Consider the following 15,466-nt stretch of genomic DNA (forward strand, 5'->3'; position numbering starts at 1 on the left):
TCCAGCCCTTACATTAGTGACCAAATGGGAACAAATAACATAAAAAGTAATATAATAGCCATGGCAATTAATCAGTCTTTTATTTAAACATAGCAAGGAATGGGCAGACACATTTTCTGTTAGAGAGGGCACAAACTTTTTTTCTAGTTCTAAATAAAAAACAAAAATCAGAGACATAAAGGAGGATGATCAGGGACGCAAGTTATACAGACAATGTACCATCTGCTGGTGTCTTGAAGAAGTGCCCATGGTATCAGGGGTACATAGCAGCAATCCTAGATGTGGATTGAACATTAAGTGGTTTGTGCACAGTAAGGTACACTGATTGAATATAAAGAACTGGGTGAGACACTCTGGTATTGTGCATGAGTAGGAGTAAATTATTATAGTACAGCAGTTTATGACTGCCCATTTTATGTATGCCCCAGCAGGATTAAGGCAATAAGAGACTTTTTGATTGAGGTTTTGACTGAAAGGTACTGTACTAAAACTTATTATACCCACTGGAGTGTAAAGGTGGCACAAACAACGGGTCTGCCGGACTGCCATCTAGCCTGAAATCAGACAGATCTCGATTGTGCAGGTTTGTTTTTTCCATTGGATTGGGGACCGCATTGGCTCGATGATGCAGTCCCAGAACCAACAGCGCCTATACCTGCCATTCTAATTTGATCATTTGGCCCCAGGGCCAAATTTTTAAATTAGCCCAATATCGACCTCACATTCTGAGTTTAAAGGAGAAGGAAAAGCTAAGTCACTTGCCAAATGTTAGGCACCCCCAAGTGACTTGAATCGCTTATCTTCTACCCCAGACTGGTGCCCCTGTATAGAGAGAACAGCACCAGCCCGGGGTAGCAGCGATCGCTTCCTCCTTCCTTCTTCGCTGTGCGCACATGCGCAGTAGAGTGAAAAACAGAACTTTAACAGAGAAGTCGGCTTTTTCACTCTACTGCACATGCGCCGGACTCGGAGTCGCAGAGAAACTAAGGTGGAAGGAGGAAGCGCATCGCCCCAGGTGCCCCGGGCTGGTGCGGTTTTCTCCTAACAGGGGCACCAGCCCGGGGTACGAGGTAAGCGATTCAAGTCACTTGGGGGTGCTTAACATTTAAGCACCCCCAAGTGACTTAGCCTTTCCTTCCCCTTTAACAGGAATGTGTCACCATTCCTCAATATATCCAGATACAACTAAGTGTTCCAATCACTAGTTCCCCCTGCCTCTCCTTCCCACATGTTGATCTGTGACAAAGTACAAGTTCCTGAATTACTTTGTACTTAAAGGCAGGAAAATGTTCTGATGAGTGGCTGGGGCGCTATTTACTTTTGTCCTCCAGCCTATTAGATAGCCCAAAACAATAATTCATTGTGTCGGAGATCTACATAGATAGTAAGTAGCAGGCGTGGAGAAGGCAGGAGAGCCAGAACATTCCTGTTAAAACCTAGAACTTTTAGGGCTCTGGCACACGGGGAGATTAGTTGTCCGCTACAAATCTCCTGGTTTCCTCTCAAGGCAACTTCCGCGATTTCACTGAAATCACACCGCCGCTTATGCCATCCCACCGGCGATTTACATTTTTGCCGGTGAGATGGCATTTCGGGTAGATTAATCGTCCGCGAACAGGGAGATTTGTTGCGGTCGACTAATCTCTCCGTGTGCCAGAGCCCTTAAGAACTATTAAGTTATCTCTACTGTACATTGCCATGTCACAATTTGCTGGCCTTGACTCTTTAGGGTGAAGACACACTTTACAGCTACTAAACACCAGAAAATACCCTGCCATAGACAATAATGAGAACTGCCTCTGCTAAAACACAAAGAGACAATTATCAGTAAATGATCAGCATTGCCTATTTTAGTAGCCATGACAAGTAGCTACTACTAGTAGCTCCGTGTGTCTTCACCCTTAGTGAAGAGCAATTTTAGTGGTTGAGTCTGTAATACCACCTGAGTACATGCTCAATCCACTTCAAATGCATTTGCATTATTTGTATATGCCTTTCTCTCCACTAAGCAAGCATTTTTCCAATATATATCCATTACCAAAAATAAATGGCTTAGGAAATATTAGCTGTTTAATAGTGCACTCAAATGGAATGGACAGTCCTTCATGAGATACAACTTTGAGTTATTTTTTTGTTTTTTTGCTCCCTCAGGATTTAAAACTATGCAAGAGCTGCTTCCCTTCACCCTGGGACAGGCTCGAGTCCTCCACTTTCTGTTTTTTAATTCCTGCCAGCATCTCACTCACTGGAAAAAGGGGAAGGTCTCCGTCCAATTTTCTGGACCCTTATAGGGGTAATTTCCCTGACCCTAGAAGCTAGAGCACTTCGGGCACTTTTTTGCATCTAGAGTTTGGCTACATTCTGTACCTAGTGCCAGATTTATATTTTGCTGCTTGGTGCAAAGAAAAGCACAGCACCAGAAGGCACACGGCAGCCCTGTTCTTAGTACATGCCAATGGCAAATGGTAAGAACAGGGCTTCATTGTAGCCTATCCCTGCCAGCCTAATACACCTTCAAATAAAGACCTATGATACATGATCTTTGTCTAGGGACAATTCTTGGTGTTGAATTTGTCCATATCCACTTTGCTAGGCCCATGGGTTTTAAGTATGCTACTTCTCTGCAATCTATTTTTGCACACCAGCTACAAAACTTGATTTATCCCACCATGTTTACCATTGCTATATTCACTTTAAATCCATAATAAACCCCACAGTGATTACCTATATTAAAATGAACTCAGCAGAAGCTCCACTTTTCTGATCTTACATTGACTCATTATTCCACTTTCTTTTCCAGCCTGTCTACTGTAATTTTTATTTTATATCCAACATCCTTTGCATTGCAGCAAAGATCCTTTGGTGTCCTCATCTATCGTAACATTTTCTAGTTCATTTAACAAGACCTCTTGCCTGCAACTTTTTTTGTAAAATTTTATACAATGTCCCATTTAATGGTGTATCCCCAATTTAAACTAAACTGTTAATCATCTTAGCTCACCAGCACTGTATTGCTGAGGGGAGGGAGTGGCACAGGAGGAATCCTCCCTCCTGCCTTATGTGGTGGGATAAGGCTCTGCAGGAGGAGCAGAGCACAGCTTAGCCCACAGCCCAAGTGCTGGATAAGTGACCACTAATCTTGCACTCCATATCAAGCCTTATATGTTCTTCTGAGCAGGGCAACGGTAGCCCATCTGGGTCAGTGATTCAAACATTGTCTGCTGCACTCTAAAACAGAAAGGCTAATAAAAACCATACAAAATAATGTAAAAGTTGCCTAGAATAGGTGTATTTATAACATTCTAAAAAGTGTGCAAGCATTAACTTTCATTTGAAGCAGCGTAGGTGGTTTTTCAGTAAGAACAGTGATGTTGTGATGGCAGATTCTGTTAATGTCTTGGGCTTGGATGCTGCTGAGAAGGGCTTTCCACTAGAAGGTTAAACACTGCACACATTTAGTTATGCTCCCAAACACAGACAAACAGAAAGGTAGATTCTCATTTGGCATTTCAGTTGGGCTTAGGTAAAGATTCTATGTAGGCCAGTAAGGTCTTTGCACTTTAGCAATTCATAAAAACTCTGCTTTATGCATGTGGTATAAGTCATATGACTTTAAAGCTCTGGACAACAGAATGTTATAAATTTCTGTTCTTCAATGTGGAAAATTTCTGATTTTTCAAATTCAGGGTATGGGTTAAATTTACCATACGCATATTAAAAAAAAATTAAACCAGTAAAAATCATATTACGACAAAATTAAGAAAGGCAGATACAAACAGAAGGAACTAGCTTCACTAAAAAAAAAAAAAAACATGAGCTGATGACTTAACACAAAATTTATTTAAGTAAAAAAAAAAAAAAGTTAGGGCAGTCTTTCCCAATTAACTCTGCTTATCTGAGACCACTTCTTTGCAGAGCAAAATGCATTGCTTGGATTCTAAAGTGAACACACAAGTCACTGCACTTAAAAAAGTTTCCAGAACTAGGATGAGAAAAAAAAGTGTGGGTCTCTTACAGAAATGTAATGCAAAACCTGTATAACAGGTAACAAGTTGCTGCTCACTCCTATATTTGGCCTTATAGAAATATAGGCAGTTGACAACACCTAGTGCTGCTTGTGAACCTGCTTCCATCCTTCTAGCTCTTGTACATCACTGCTTTTGCTGTACAGCTTCTTTCCGTGCAGCGTCCTGGAGAAGCTGAGTGTCTACTTCATCAGCAGGGAGCTGTACATAGCGGACCACAGATCCCCGAATGAAACAATTCTTTACAGACAACTAAAAAAAAAATTTTTTAAATAATTACATTAACAAGTGTTTCAAAGCAGGATTAAAAGCTAAGTATCTAGTTTACTGGTGCAGATAAAAAATACAAAGAAAAAAAAAAAAGCTTACCATGTGTGGATATTTTTCTGGGTCTGTTACACTGATATCAGTCAGCTTAATGTTCAAATACTATAAAAAAAAAAAAAAGTGAAATCTTGTTTGAGATAATGAAAAACACAAGTTCCCCCCAAAAGTTCTATTCCAAGACATATTCCTCTATGCAGAATGCAAAAGATGATGTAGCACACTGATCACACATTAAATAAAGTGATTTATTGGCTTAATTAGCAGACATCTACTGGGAACATTTCAGCCAGTCTGAGAGTGACCCAAAACATTGCAAGAGTCGGTGCAACTTAATGCAACCACAATAACGGATCAGTGTGCTACAGCATCTTTGACCCTGGGCAGGTGGGTCTACAGACTGTTTAGCACCAGACACCTGAAAAGGTACTACGATAACAGGTAGAGCAGAGATATTCCTCTATGCAAACAAGCCCTCTAGGGTATAAAAAAAAAAAAATATGAGCAATATTCTCTTTGGAGAATCTTGTAGTAATTATGTTAATAAATATTCCCTGGTTTGACATTATACTCTGCAGGATGCGTACATTTTATTAAAGGCTCTGTCCCTTCAGGGGTTGTTCACCTTTGAATGAACTTTTAGTATGATGTGGACAGTGATAATTGGAGACAATTTGCAACTAGTCTTCATTATCGCAGTCTTTAATTAAATTTAGCTTTTTTTATTGCAGCTCTCCATTTTGGAATTGTAGGCGCTATCTGATTGCTAGGGTTTAATTTAACCTAGCGTTGTGGAAATTTCAGTAATGGTAAAGTCATTTAAAAGAAAATTTTCACTTTTTCATTTTTTTTTTGCCAACCCAACATTTTTCCCTGGCACTGAAAGATTTTATGCCAATTTCAGTTGCAAGGCTTAAGTGACAACATGGCTGAGCTGATAATTATGCTGAGAAAATAAACTACATTTATATATTTGCTCAGTTACTTACCTGATCAACTGAGTGTAGAGTACCACAGATACTGCAAGAGATAAGACCATTTATGTAATAGTGCAACAAAAGGCTAAATGGATGAAAGATGGCTAAATGGTAAAGAAGTGGTTATTTAAGGGTGTGAAGTCTACAGGAGCACAAGAAAATGTTTTTATAAATTCTGTCTACACAATACACTCTGCCCTCTAAAGTTTGACAATGGTCAGGGGGACTCTAAGTGCTGCTGCACCCACCGTGCTTACCTCTTTTGTGTTGGGCACATCACAAGTGCAGAAAGCACAACTGCACACACTGCACTAGGTTTAAGGGCTGTGACACACAGGGAGATTAGTCGACACGCAACAAGAAAGATTTGTTGCGCGGCGACTAATGTCCCCGTGTGTCACATCCCTTAAAGTACAGAAATTAGGTTCTTGAAATGTACCAGTGGCAGCTTTTTGCCTGACTGTATAGCATGTGGGGGGGGGGGGGGGGAAGCAATTCTAGAAAGAACATGGGGCAAAACACTCACCTCAGATCATTCTTCAGCTCTACCACCACATCCTTTCCTACAAGAGACTTGAAGAAGGAGTAGAATAGCTGTACATGATAAAAACAAGTAGTTATAAAAACCAGTTGCCTCTCCTGTAGCTTACCCAAGGCACATCACATAACAAATGTTGCCAAGATCCTTTACAGATCAAGGCAAAGCATGTTCTCTCATAAGACACAAACAATAACAGAGACAGACAAGTTGTTCTGTCCAACTAACATCAGGTTACAAATGATTGAAATGTTGTTGCAAAGCAGGGATGGCCAAATTCGAGCCCTCCCACTGCTATAAGACTACAAATCCCAGAATCCTGGTATAGGCAAAACATGGAACGTCAAAGCAGGGCATGGCCACTCAGAAAGCTGACCTTGCGACTATAGGGGGGGGGGACTGATTGCCAAACAGGTCTGTATACGCTGGTACACCACAAAATACATGGCTATCGACTCCTTAGGTTCTACCCTACAAAACGTGAAACAGTAACGGAACGCTAGTGTTCTTAAGCGGTTACCATTGCTTCTGTTGCAGTCGCACCACCCAAGCTCTATCTGGAAACTGAAGAACAAAACAGACGCCGCTGACAACGACAGATCTACACACCAAATGCCTTCCGCTCATTCACCGCTCTAGCGCCTCTGCATAAATCTCGCGAGAATTTAAAGCAGCAGGAATTTGCGCGCCGGCTTCAGGCACCGGCCGAATGAATGGGTCCCACGGTGATGACGCAATCATGATCTCGCGAGGACAGAAAACATTTTTTTCATGTAACTTTCTTGAGAAGTCCCCTAAACGTATTTTATCCCTGAACAACTAAAATACGTTAAAAAAAATACAGGTTTTATAAACTGGGAGCAGGTACTAAGTGTAACAAAGTATAGATTAGTTTATGAAACAGTAGAATAAAAATGAACTATATTAAGGTTAGGCACTCCACATTAGATCTGTAATGTCCAACCTTAAAATGTTTTTTTATTTTATTGTTTCTTCTGCCAGCAGAATTCTAACCTAGGGCCAAACTAGCGACAGTCAGACAAGAATCAGATTTATCTCTCCTTGTTCTTTGGATCCCTTTTTTGTATTTTTTTAATCCCTAACCTTTGGTTTGTCACTTGCCCACCTCCTGCCCTTTTTGAGCTTCTGCTCAGAGAAAATGTCCCTTGTACCAGTTTATTAAACAACTTTGGATTCCAGGTGTAACTACAGAGGCTGGAACTGCATTCTGACCCACAAACACAAACTATCAGTTCTTGCACAACAAACATCAATTGTAATGTTAAGGACCAATAATTACCAACTCCAGGTACAAGGCATGAGGGTTACGAGATAGCTAAAAGGAGTTACGCTGTCCATACCTGGGCTAGTTACTGTTAAAGGAGACATATCCTATAAAAATTATGAATGTGCCAGTGAATTATACTCCTCTAGATATAGAAGGAATGTGCTTAAAAAAGTTGTATTTCAGACAGATTTATTGAGAAATTCCCCCAAAACCCCACTAGTCCCCCCCATCTGCTCCACTTCCTGCTGGCTGAATTCTCTGGATGAGCTGGGGAGCCAGCGGCCCTCTATACACTGCACTGTAGGATAGGAACCAATCAGCAGCTAGGCTGACCTGATAGGGAACTGAAGCCTGTCTTTGCTTGTGTGAGTGCAGGTCTGTGATTGGCTCTCCCCCTCCTACTGTGCTTCTTGCAGGGACCGTTAGGACACGCCCACTCTTCATTTCAAACATGGTCAGAGAAGAGAGAGGATCTATAGGGAGCTCCAATAAAGGGGCCATTTTTACAAATAGGATTAATGTTTAGCCCAAAGGGAAACCAGCACCGTATATTATTCATAATTGCCTACAAAATTAGGGTTTTCCCCATTTATCAAATATGTCTCCTTTAATTTACCCTTCATATAAGTCGGTTCCATATTGGTCTGTGTAGGGACATTGCAGTTTTCATTTAAAAATGGTAATTATCTCAGGACAAAACAAGACAAGGAGACTGGAGGAACTTGGTGCACCTTAGGACGCCTGTCCAGGTTGTTTTGTAGCTCTACCCCTCCCACCCAAGCCTGCAAGCGCACAGGTCCCACAGCTTGGGCTCAGGAAGGATGGAGAGTGCAATGGAAGTGCAGGTCCTAACTTGGCACCCTCTCTCCCAGGTCATCTGCTATAGCGTTTGACTGAACTGTCCCCAAGACTTGAGGCCAACAAATGTCTGCAGTGGGTTAGAAAATGTCCTAAGGAATGAAACTCATGGGCCTGTTCATGCAGTTCTCTCGCAAGATACCTGCATATGTCCCTCACTCGACATGTTAATTGGCTCTGGGGCTAGACAAACGGTGGACAAACATGGAAAGATTTGTTTGCTTTGCAAAATGACATAATTAGCATCTGTTGTTAAAGCAGACCCACTATAACTAGTGTGATACCATAGCAAGTGCCTGTGGGCGCAACACAACAACGGAAGTGTACAGAGTTCCCTTTCACCTTACCAGAGGAGATGTAACTAGATAATATAGTTATACAGCAACACTAAAGGAATTATTCTACAATTAATGTTAAATAATCCCTCCTATTTCCAAACAAAGCCATACAAGCGCAAGAGGTACGCATATTTGTAGCACACGAATAAAACCCACGCATCAATCACTCTCTATGCATATCTATTATATTCTAGCAGCTATCGCCAATTTATTAGCAGATGATTCACATTTCACGCCACAGTTACACTCCCTGCCATTCTCTCTAGAAAGATCGGGAGTCTTCGGCGATTGCCACTATCCGAACAACCCCGAATCTGCGGGCAAACTCGAGAAAATTCTTAGAATGATATCATCGGCAAAACTGGTTGCTGATTGGCTGACGACGTGGAAGCCTCGGGAAATTTCGGGACGGTTGCTGAGGTGACCGGGGCTGGCGTCGGGAGTACTGCTCTGTGATTGGCTAATATGTTTTGGAAGCGTCCTATAAACACTGCGCGATTTGCCATGTTATGGAGTAGCAGACAGTTTTGAGAGCTGACAGAAACAAACTATTAAACCTTAATCTCTCGGCAAAGACACAGCTGCACATATACAAGCGGAAAGTGTGAAGAAACTCTAAGGAGCAGAAACATGGCATCCAAAGGAGTCGCAGTTGGCATTGATCTCGGCACTACCTACTCCTGCGTTGGTGTTTTCCAGCATGGTAAAGTAGAGATCATCGCTAATGACCAAGGGAATCGCACCACTCCTAGCTATGTGGCTTTCACAGATACAGAAAGGTTGATTGGTGATGCAGCCAAGAATCAAGTGGCAATGAATCCCCAGAATACAGTCTTTGATGCTAAGAGACTTATAGGAAGAAAGTTTAATGATCCCGTGCTTCAGACAGACCTGAAGCACTGGCCGTTCCAAGTGGTAAGCGATCATGGGAAGCCAAAGGTTAAAGTGGAGTTTAAAGGAGAGGAGAAAAACTTCTTTCCCGAGGAGATCTCATCTATGGTGCTTATAAAGATGAAAGAGACAGCAGAAGCTTACCTGGGCCACCCTGTTACCAATGCTGTTATTACTGTGCCAGCCTACTTTAATGATTCTCAGAGACAGGCCACAAAGGATGCTGGTGTCATTGCAGGACTAAATGTTTTGAGAATCATCAATGAGCCTACAGCAGCTGCTATTGCTTATGGCCTAGATAAAGGAACCAGAGGAGAGCGCAATGTTCTTATCTTTGATTTGGGAGGTGGAACATTCGATGTCTCCATCCTTACTATAGATGATGGCATCTTTGAAGTTAAGGCAACAGCAGGTGACACACATCTAGGTGGAGAAGACTTTGACAATCGTATGGTCAATCATTTTATGGAGGAATTCAAGCGAAAACACAAGAAGGATATCAGCCAGAACAAAAGAGCTCTAAGGAGGCTGAGGACAGCCTGTGAGCGAGCCAAGCGCACCCTGTCATCCAGTAGCCAGGCAAGCATTGAAATTGACTCCCTGTTTGAAGGTATTGACTTCTACACATCCATCACCAGGGCCCGCTTTGAAGAACTGTGCTCTGACCTCTTCAGGGGTACATTGGAACCTGTGGAAAAGGCTCTGAGAGACGCCAAGTTGGACAAATCACAGATAGATGAGATTGTCCTTGTGGGAGGTTCCACACGCATTCCTAAAGTGCAAAAATTGCTTCAAGACTTCTTTAATGGCAGAGAGCTAAACAAGAGCATAAATCCTGATGAAGCTGTGGCATATGGAGCTGCTGTACAGGCTGCCATCCTAATGGGTGACAAATCAGAGAATGTGCAAGACTTACTTCTGCTGGATGTTGCACCTTTATCACTGGGCTTGGAGACAGCAGGAGGAGTAATGACTGTGCTTATCAAACGAAACACAACTATCCCAACCAAGCAGACACAGACCTTTACAACATACTCTGACAATCAGCCTGGTGTACTTATCCAGGTGTTTGAGGGAGAGAGGGCTATGACCAAAGACAATAATCTTTTGGGGAAGTTTGAGTTAAGTGGAATTCCCCCTGCTCCTAGAGGAGTTCCTCAGATTGAAGTCACCTTTGACATTGATGCTAATGGCATACTAAATGTTTCTGCTGTGGAAAAGAGCTCTGGCAAACAGAATAAGATTACAATTACAAATGACAAAGGGCGGCTGAGTAAAGAGGACATTGAAAAGATGGTACAGGAGGCAGAAAGGTACAAGGCTGATGATGATGCTCAAAGAGAAAAGATTGATGCCAAAAACTCACTAGAATCTTATGCCTTTAACTTAAAAAGCATGGTAGAAGATGAAAATATGAAGGGCAAAATCAGTGAAGGAGACAAAAGAATTATTTCAGAGAAATGCACACAGATAATTTCCTGGCTTGAAAACAACCAGCTGGCAGAGAAAGACGAGTATGCCTTCCAGCAAAAAGAACTAGAGAGGGTATGCCAACCTATTATTACAAAACTGTATCAAGGCAGTATGCCAGGAAGCATGCCAGGTTCTAGCTGTGGTGCTCAGGCCCGACAAGGTGGCAGCTCTGGACCCACTATTGAAGAAGTTGATTAAGAACTTGCTAAGTGAATACTATTTTTTTAATACATTACTACTGTTAATTAATTATTGCAAAATATTAAAACTATGATTTTAAAATCATTTAATAATTTATACTGCAAATTGGATGATATCTGTTGCAATTATGACAACTGAAATCTTCTGTTGCATGTAGTATGTGCATTAGCAATGCAACTCCTTTTTTATCTCAGTGTAAAGTAATAAGTATTCTTATATATAACACAGTATGCAATACCAACATAGTTAGTCAACAAAATAATCTGTATGATTTTGTCTGTACTGTATTATGTCATTATATAGTTTAATTTTGTTTTTAAGAAACACCTTTCATCCACAAATTACATTTTAAAGGTATTAAAGCAGACATTTAATTTCAGGAAAAGTACTGCATTGTTCCTTTTGTAAAGCTGAACATTTAAAATTGTTTTCATATAATTGCGTGTATTTTGCTTGTAATTTTGTTAATATACTGTGTCTTTTTGGTGATTTTTATATATTGTTGCTTAATGTACAGTATCATATTAGTGTAAACTGTGTTTTACATTTTAATGAATAAAAATAAACACATTTAAGCAGTTTAACCTCTTGTTTAATTCATCTTTATTCTACCTTGCTTGATGTGTCATTTTGAGTAAAGTGTCATAATTCTCAGTCACTTGTATATCATATTAGCAAAATTTAATAGCTGTGATAAACATTTTACTTGTATTTTTCTGTCTTTCTGCTTATTCCCACAGCCACTTCCTACTCTACAATCATCTGCTGGTACTGCAGTTTCAGAACTTACACATTTGCCTGTCACTTGCAAATGCTATTTAAAACAAATATGTTATAAGGCTGCATTGTGTGCATTTGCAGTGTAATCAAGTGATGCAGCACTGTTAATTGTATAAAAAGAAAAACAGTATGTTAGCATAAATATGTATTTTTGTCATTAAAGGTGACTTGTCGCTCAGACATAAAAAGCTGTATAATAAAACTCCTGTTCAAATTAAACATGAAATCCAAATTCCTTTTATTACTAATGCATTCCCATTATGAAGTAATCTAAAAATCTCAGCTGTCAATCATATATTGCCTGTCCTGCCTGCCTTAGGTATAGACCTGTGCTTTTGCATTTTGGGCCCCCCTCTGGCACTGGGCCTCTCACAATGCTGCCTTGATGGTGATGTCATATATAATAAATCATTCACAGTATTTCCACAGCGTGTTCAAAGCTGATGCCCATGTCAAAGGAAGGGAAAATTCACCGCACTTATTATTTCGTCCATCTCTAGTAATATCCTTACTGTATATTTTAAATAGGGCTTGCATTTTTATATTCTAATTAATATGACTAACTGCACTTCTTTGTGCAGCCACAGCCACACTAGAAACCTAACTACTTGGGTTCATTATTCTATTAAAGTTCATTGCAATAAAAATAGTACTGTGCAGAGTGATTGTTACCTTGTTCTTGAATAGATAAATCCTCTGCGCTCAGCCTTCCAAACTTCATGCATCAAACCCCCAGCAATAGAGCCACACTCTCAGCCAATGTCCAATCGAAAAATATATATAGGGGGAGCACGAGACAAAATGCAGAAATTTTGCATTTTGTCTCGTGCTCCCCCTATATATATTTTTCGATTTTACCTTGTTCTTGGTCAAGCCAAAGGAATTCTGCTAGACCAGTGGTTCTCAAACTTAATGCTGCGACCCCAGAGGTGTCCCGACCCACAGGTTGAGAACCGCTGTGTTAGACAACGTTCAGACACACGGGTATGCAACCTGCTGCCCAGTCTTCCTAACAGCTTTACATGTATGGGTATGTTGGACCTTTGCAGGGGGAATGCACGCAAAAGAGGTATGTGCCCGGTGCCTTCTTACCGTTGCTCTCTAGGCACATACTTTTTCTGCCTACCCCTAGTTCCAGTCCTGGGTTCACCTTGAAAGCTGCAGTTAAAATTCAGTCCCTTTGTTAAATGTATATTGAAGCAGTAGAATTCTTAATGAATCAGATGAAAGTGAGTGTAGGACTGGCCAGACCGGGGATGATTTGACATAGGTGGCCAACTTAAAGTATATTGCAATATATGGGCAAACAATCCATATTTTTATATAAAGTAGAGGGGATTTCTTGGTAGCTTAATGCACAGATGTCTTAATGTCCTATATGTATTGTTAATGGGTGGGAGGAGCTATTGTTGCTTTCTTTATTAATTATTTGGGCACGCCTTCATTGCACCCCCACCTAATGGTTTAAAATTTAGTGTTGAGCACAACTTTCCCTTTTTTGCTATAGTTTATACAGGAGCAGTGGCCAGCTCTGTGTTGTAGCTCCCATCATTCCCAGCTACAGTCAGGTGATCCTAGTGGAGCCAATGAAAGGGCAACCATTTGGGGGTTTTAACCTTGAAAGAATTCTTAATAAATCAGATAAAAGTGAGTATAGAACTGGCCAGATTGGGGCTGACTTTGACGTAGTTGGCTAGCTGGAAGTTTATTGCAATATATGGTCAAACAATTCCTTCTTTTCTTGGTAGCTTAATGCACAGAATGTCTTATATATATTGTTAATGGGTGAGTGCAGAGAACCTCTTGTTGCTGTCTATATACATTTATAAATAGTTATCATATTTCCTCTTAAAGGGGAACTATAATGAAAATCAAAATATATTTAAGCTTTATATAATTACAACATAATAAATTAAAAATTCTGTACTGTTACTGAAATATTCAAGTTACTCTTCACTCCATCTAATTCAAATAACTGATTCCAGCACAAACAAAATCTAAAACAAAAACAAAATAATTGATTTTGGCTCAACACAAAAGTGGGCAAAGAGAATGTATTAGACCTATCAATCAAAATCTAACTCTTAACTCCTTTAAAGGACATGTAAAGCCTATATTTGCCTACAATGTATTTCAGTTGGGAATGCCTCCCCCACCCAAATGGCATCATTTGTACTGCATATATCCCCTCCGTTTGCCAGCACCATCACATTTTCCTAAAGCAAATAGCAGCTTTCACCCGGTGGCTATTTTACCTCTGATACATAAATGGATACATTTAAATCTGCAAACAGCCCACACACACACACAGACCCTTATTCAGCATATATTTCATCAAGAATACAGGCTCACACAGGCAGAACTGTCTCTGATAAAAGTTCTGCTTTGTTTGAGCTGAGCTCAGGAAAGTTGGTTGGGATAAAGAAATTGAAGCAGACAGCTGGAGCTGAGTTTCTATGGGAACCAGCAATGCCGTCTCTTTACTGGCTGCTAGACTGGGGGGCGTATTTAGTAATCTGAGCTTAGAACAACTGAGCATGCCCACAAGCCAACAGCCAAAGCAAATTCCTGAGGGAGGGGGCGAGTGGGTTACAGGAGGAGAAGCAAATCTAAGTGATTAAGGAGATGTTGCAGCCTTACTATTAACCTCTGGACAACCAGTGTGGCAGGTATTGAAAGATTTCAAAGAGGCTGTTCACTGATTAAATTTTTGTGTGTGGGGTTTACATGTCCTTTAAGAGATACTGAAGAGATACAGATCTACTAGAACCCACTGTTAAAATTCCTATGTACTTCATCATCATCAAAAAGCATACAGCCATAATGATTACTACTCATAATGCCATTCTCTAAAACAGAATCATAACATTCCCACTACAGCTGTCAATCTTATTGGCCTATTATTGCCAGGTTGAGATTTGTTAAGAATCACCTCAAGTAATGTATTTTATTTGTGGTGATTTACAATATTAACAAAAGGCGGGGGGATTTGTTGGCCGTGGTAGCAATTTTCTAACAAAAAAATTTTGTGACTATGGCCTATCAACTCATTGGTAATTCACTTCCGACTCTTGGGCCTCTTTTCATAGTGCAATCAACCTGTCTCATACTCATACTCATACTCGTTTTACGTTTGTGGAAACTGTTTTTTTTGGAATACTTGTTTTAGTTTTCTTATTCTTTTAATAAGTATCTGTCTCCTCTGACTTGTAGTTTTTAAACTGCTTTCCTCTTCATTTCTATAAGCCACATAGGGTAGTCATTAACATTCTTACATTTCCTTCTTAAGAAAATAAAGTGAGAACAGCAATGATTTAATATCATTTTAAATTACTGCCATTTCTTTTGCGCTTTTATCAGAAAACCTAACATCCCAATGTATGCGCTGATTTATATATTTGTAATAAAAAGCACAAACTTTGGCCAGGTGCCGTAACCCATAGAAACAAACTAGATGTTTGTTTTTAGACATGTGACCAGTATATGCTACCTGCGTAGTAGTTGCTATAGGTGATAAGAACCATGGCAAACCTTGCTCCTTATATTGCGTATCTCACCTCTTTTAAACATAAAGGAGGAACATTAGATCATGAAAAGAACATGAAATTTATTTGCACCCACTCAGGGTTACAGGAGTGAGATTCACATCCTGGCTTTTGTGTTTGATTAATCCAAAGCCTTTGCTATGCTCCTGCTAAGCTAGGGTTAACTCCTGCAGCCTCTTCTTCCTTTAGCAACGGCTCTGTTGCTGTGCAAGCAACTAAATCTGCAAG

General features: G+C 40.4%; 2 protein-coding genes across 2 annotated transcripts; one reads left to right on the top strand and one right to left on the bottom strand.

Moving 5' to 3' along the window:
- Window positions 1-3,818: 3,818 nt before the first annotated feature.
- On the bottom strand, window positions 3,819-6,525 carry lsm2 (LSM2 homolog, U6 small nuclear RNA and mRNA degradation associated). The gene is given in 5 exon segments (NM_001016402.3): window positions 3,819-4,277; window positions 4,395-4,454; window positions 5,339-5,369; window positions 5,853-5,920; window positions 6,385-6,525. Coding segments are annotated over 5 exon segments (288 nt in total). The 5' UTR covers window positions 6,388-6,525; the 3' UTR covers window positions 3,819-4,151.
- Window positions 6,526-8,926: 2,401 nt separating this feature from the next.
- On the top strand, window positions 8,927-11,912 carry hsp70 (heat shock 70kDa protein). The gene is given in 2 exon segments (NM_001112899.1): window positions 8,927-10,973; window positions 11,018-11,912. A coding segment is annotated over 1 exon segment (1,932 nt). The 5' UTR covers window positions 8,927-8,978; the 3' UTR covers window positions 10,911-10,973; window positions 11,018-11,912.
- Window positions 11,913-15,466: the final 3,554 nt, after the last annotated feature.

Source organism: Xenopus tropicalis, chromosome 8, assembly GCF_000004195.4.
Source record: "Xenopus tropicalis strain Nigerian chromosome 8, UCB_Xtro_10.0, whole genome shotgun sequence".
Taxonomy (NCBI): domain Eukaryota; kingdom Metazoa; phylum Chordata; class Amphibia; order Anura; family Pipidae; genus Xenopus; species Xenopus tropicalis.